Below are 5,006 nucleotides of genomic sequence, written 5' to 3' on the forward strand. Positions count from 1 at the left end.
GTAGGGAGAGTCACCTCGGTCAGCCTGAGGCCAGTGTTGATGGTAAGGAGAGTCACCTCGGTCAGCCTGAGACCAGTGTTGATGGTAAGGAGAGTCAACTCGGTCAGCCTGAGACCAGTGTTGATGGTAAGGAGAGTCACCTCGGTCAGCCTGAGACCAGTGTTGATGGTAAGGAGAGAGACCTCGGTCAGACTGAGACCAGTGTTGATGGTAGGGAGAGTCACCTCGGTCAGCCTGAGACCAGTGTTGATGGTAGGGAGAGTCACCTCGGTCAGCCTGAGACCAGTGTTGATGGTAGGGAGAGTCACCTCGGTCAGCCTGAGACCAGTGTTGATGGTAGGGAGAGTCACCTCGGTCAGCCTGAGACCAGGTTTGATGGTAAGGAGAGTCACCTCGGTCAGCCTGAGACCAGTGTTGATGGTAGGGAGAGTCACCTCGGTCAGCCTGAGACCAGTGTTGATGGTAGGGAGAGTCACCTCGGTCAGCCTGAGACCAGTGTTGATGGTAAGGAGAGTCACCTCGGTCAGCCTGAGACCAGTGTTGATGGTAGGGAGAGTCACCTCGGTCAGCCTGAGACCAGTGTTGATGGTAAGGAGAGTCACCTCGGTCAGCCTGAGACCAGTGATGATGGTAGGGAGAGTCACCTCGGTCAGCCTGAGACCAGTGTTGATGGTAGGGAGAGTCACCTCGGTCAGCCTGAGACCAGTGTTGATGGTAAGGAGAGTCACCTCGGTCAGCCTGAGACCAGTGTTGATGGTAGGGAGAGTCACCTCGGTCAGCTTGAGACCAGTGTGGATGGTAAGGAGAGTCACCTCGGTCAGCCTGAGACCAGTGTTGATGGTAGGGAGAGTCACCTCAATCAGCCTGAGACAAGTGTTGATGTTAGGGAGAGTCTCCTCGGTCAGCCTGAGACCAGTGTTGATGGTAGGGAGAGTCACCTCGGTCAGCCTGAGACCAGTGTTGATAGTAGGGAGAGTCACCTCGGTCAGCCTGAGACCAGTGTTGATGGTAAGGAGAGTCACCTCGGTCAGCCTGAGACCAGTGTTGATGGTAAGGAGAGTCAACTCGGTCAGCCTGAGACCAGTGTTGATGGTAAGGAGAGTCACCTCGGTCAGCCTGAGACCAGTGTTGATGGTAAGGAGAGAGACCTCGGTCAGACTGAGACCAGTGTTGATGGTAGGGAGAGTCACCTCGGTCAGCCTGAGACCAGTGTTGATGGTAGGGAGAGTCACCTCGGTCAGCCTGAGACCAGTGTTGATGGTAGGGAGAGTCACCTCGGTCAGCCTGAGACCAGTGTTGATGGTAGGGAGAGTCACCTCGGTCAGCCTGAGACCAGACCAGTGTTGATGGTAAGGAGAGTCACCTCGGTCAGCCTGAGACCCGTCTGTCTACCTGTCTTTCTGTCTGTCCACAGGACACATTGGATATAGCAGACAGAAGGACTCCTCTCACCCTGGATATAGCAGACAGAAGGACTCCTCTCACCCTGGATATAGCAGACAGAAGGACTCCTCTCACCCTGGATATAGCAGACAGAAGGACTCCTCTCACCCTGGATATAGCAGACAGAAGGACTCCTCTCACCCTGTACCGAGATCTAAAACCCTATTATCCCTGTGGGAATATGTACAACCATCCACCTCTCCAGGACAAAGGATTTCAGAACTAATACAGAGTCTGGAACAATGCCAACCCCAGAGAGAGGCTGTCTGGAATGTCTTTTACCTTGTTGTTATTTGTTATCAAGGGACACAAACAAACAAGAAGATGTTATCAGAGATGTTTGGATGAAAAGGAGAAACCCAGAGGACTTTCCTTCTGACGCGGCTCTTCTCTACACTATGATCTGATTGACCCCCCCCAGTCCCCCCGCCCCTCCCCCAGTCCCCTCGCCCCTCCCCCACCACACACACACACATCTTCCCTCTCCTGTGTGGGATCTCCACCGAAGATGGATCTGACGAATGACACTACGGTCATCACAGACAGCGACAGGGGCGTCTTATTGGATGACTCCTCAACCCGCGTCCTGACTGGCTGTTTCCTCTCGCTGCTCATCCTCTCCACGTTGCTCGGCAACATCCTTGTGTGTGCCGCCGTCACCAAGTGCCGTCACCTGCGTTCCAAAGTCACCAACTTCTTTGTGATCTCGTTGGCCGTCTCCGACCTCCTGGTCGCTGTCCTGGTGATGCCATGGAAGGCTGTGACGGAGGTCGCAGGGTTCTGGCCGTTTGGCTCATTCTGTGACACTTGGGTGGCGTTCGACATCATGTGCTCCACGGCGTCCATCTTGAACCTGTGTGTGATCAGTGTGGACCGTTACTGGGCAATCTCCAGCCCGTTCTGCTATGAGAGGAAGATGACTCCTAAAGTGGCGTTTGTAATGATCAGCGTGGCCTGGACGCTCTCCGTCCTCATCTCCTTCATCCCCGTCCAGCTCAGCTGGCACAAAGCTCAGACCTTTACTTCTACCTCCATCACTACCTCCACAACCCCACCCTACAGCCTCCAGCCTGCCCCAGACTCCTCTAACCCTGTTGGGGATAACAACACACATCAGGCCCCCCGGGACTGGGACAACTGTCACTTCAGCTTGAACCGGACCTACGCCATCTCTACCTCTCTGATCAGCTTCTATATCCCAGTGATCATCATGGTGGCCACCTACACCCAAATCTACCGCATCACTCACCGTCAGATCAGATGCATCGCCACCCTAGAAAGGGCCGCAGAGAGCGCCAAGAACCGACAGAACAGTATGGGTGGAGGTGGCGGAGGATCCAGCATCTCCGAATCAGAGAGCTCGTTCAAGATGACGTTCAAACGGGAGACAAAGGTCCTGAAGACGCTGACTCTGATCGTGGGCGTGTTCGTGTGCTGCTGGCTGCCCTTCTTCATCCTGAACTGCATGGTGCCGTTCTGTGAGTCGTCCCCCCGCGGTGCCGCGGCCTCCTTCACCTGTATCAGCCCCACTATGTTTGATGTGTTTGTGTGGTTGGGCTGGGCCAACTCTTCCATCAACCCCATCATATACGCCTTCAACCCAGACTTCCGTAAGGCCTTCTCTATCCTTCTGGGCTGCCACAGACTCTGTCCCGGAGATCACGGCATGTCTCAATAAGAAATGAGCTCAGAGCCTCAGAACCTCCTGTGGTAATACAACATCTGCTGAGACACTGGTCTCAGAAGAGGATCTACAGGACCAGCTGTCATGGAACAACAGAGACCCATGGCATACCATCAACTGGTGCATTGTATCACCATAAGCAAGCAGAGTAAGCATTACAACCTTGGTGTAAAAGGTTTGATGTTGTCATTGAGGGTGCCGCCACTTATCATGCAGTGTGATCTGACTTGGCACTGCAATAAGAGATGAGCGACACTGTGCAGTGTCCCTGACTGTGCAGTGTCCCTGACTGTGCAGTGAATGCGGTGAGTCCAGTGTCTCTATAGAGTAGATACTACAGTGAGTCAGGGCCCCAGACTGGAGGGGGGATGAAGTAAGGAGGAAAAAGGGTGAAGGATGTGATATTAAGACTGTGTGTGACAGAGTACAGGAGGAGAGAGAGCAGTGCTAATGATTCTCTGGGACTGATAATCCACAGACTGGGCAGGCAACACGCACGCACACACACACACACACACACACACACACACACACACACACACACACACACACACACACACACACACACACACACACACACACACACACACACACACACACACACACACGGATCTCAAATGTCATAGGGATTTAAGACTCAAACCAAATCATATTTATGTATGAACATAAACATGTGAATTTATCCACAAGTGACTTAGAAACGGCTGTACAGAAGCAGCTAGAAGGACGTCAGACTGTCCAATACAGATTGACATTGTGTGCATTATTGTGAACGGTGAAAAACAGGGACACTTTATTCGAAAAGTGACGAGATGTAATACAATACTTCAAGAAAAGATGTTATTTTTTACAATGTGTTCTCTTACAAACAGTAACTTTGAGTGTTGTTAAAGTCCATACCAATACTTCCATTGTTTTAATTGATGGGGGACACTTTACGGTTAACTGAATAATCTTTCTAATGATGTAATGACATTCAGAAAGCATAAGGCTTTTTCATAACAAACACCAATTTCATTTGGAACACCATTTTCAATTCATCTCTGAAGTGTTTTCCCTTATTAATGAGCTCCTCATCTTGCACTGTGTCTGTGGCTTTTCCAAAGCAATGCCAGGTGACTCAACAAGGTCTCACAGTCACTGCAGAATGAGACGTTCAGCCATATTCTCCAAATGTCAACTTTCAAAGTTAAAGGTTAAGTTTAGGCACTCTTTCCAAATGGTTACGGTAAGGGTTACGGTTTGAGATAGGGTTAAAACATCTGTTTTTAATTGTCTCAACAACTGGGATCAAACACGCAACATTCTGATCCAGAGTCATGAGTCATGGGATTACGGCCATTTGCCACCCCTGTCCACAACACCCTAGCAAAACTCAAGTCTGTCTGTCTCTCTGGGTCCATCTCAAGTTGCATTCTGTTCCCTATAAAGTCTGTCTGTCTCTCTGGGTCCATCTCAAGTTGGATTCTGTTCCCTATAAAGTCTGTCTGTCTCTCTGGGTCCATCTCAAGTTGGATTCTGTTCCCTATAAAGTCTGTCTGTCTCTCTGGGTCCATCTCAAGTTGGATTCTGTTCTCTATAAAGTGCCTACCTTTTATCAGGACCCATAAAGTGCAATTTGGGATGCAGCCTCTCTCTCTCTCTTTCTCTTTCTCTCTCTCTCTCTCTCTCTCTCTCTCTCTCTCTCTCTCTTTCTCTTTCTCTCTCTTTCTCTCTCTGCTGTCTCTCTCTCTTTCTCTCTCTCCCTCTCTCTTTCTCTCTCTCCCTCTCTCTTTCTCTCTCTCTCTTTCTCTCTCTCTCTTTCTCTCTCTCCCTCTCTCTTTCTCTCTCTCTCTTTCTCTCTCTCTCTCTCTCTCTCTCTCTCTCTCTCTCTCTCTCT

At 50.6% G+C, this 5,006-nt stretch overlaps 1 protein-coding gene across 1 annotated transcript; it reads left to right on the forward strand.

Annotated features, from left to right (window-relative positions):
• Nucleotides 1-1,914: 1,914 nt before the first annotated feature.
• LOC109879199 (D(1) dopamine receptor-like) lies at nt 1,915-3,613 on the forward strand. Its single transcript, XM_031791358.1, has one exon. The coding sequence runs from the start codon at nt 1,952-1,954 to the stop codon at nt 3,119-3,121; it is 1,170 nt and encodes a 389-aa protein (XP_031647218.1). The 5' UTR covers nt 1,915-1,951; the 3' UTR covers nt 3,122-3,613.
• Nucleotides 3,614-5,006: the final 1,393 nt, after the last annotated feature.

The sequence above is a fragment of the Oncorhynchus kisutch genome, linkage group LG15 (assembly GCF_002021735.2).
Source record: "Oncorhynchus kisutch isolate 150728-3 linkage group LG15, Okis_V2, whole genome shotgun sequence".
In the NCBI taxonomy this organism is placed as follows: Eukaryota; Metazoa; Chordata; class Actinopteri; order Salmoniformes; family Salmonidae; genus Oncorhynchus; species Oncorhynchus kisutch.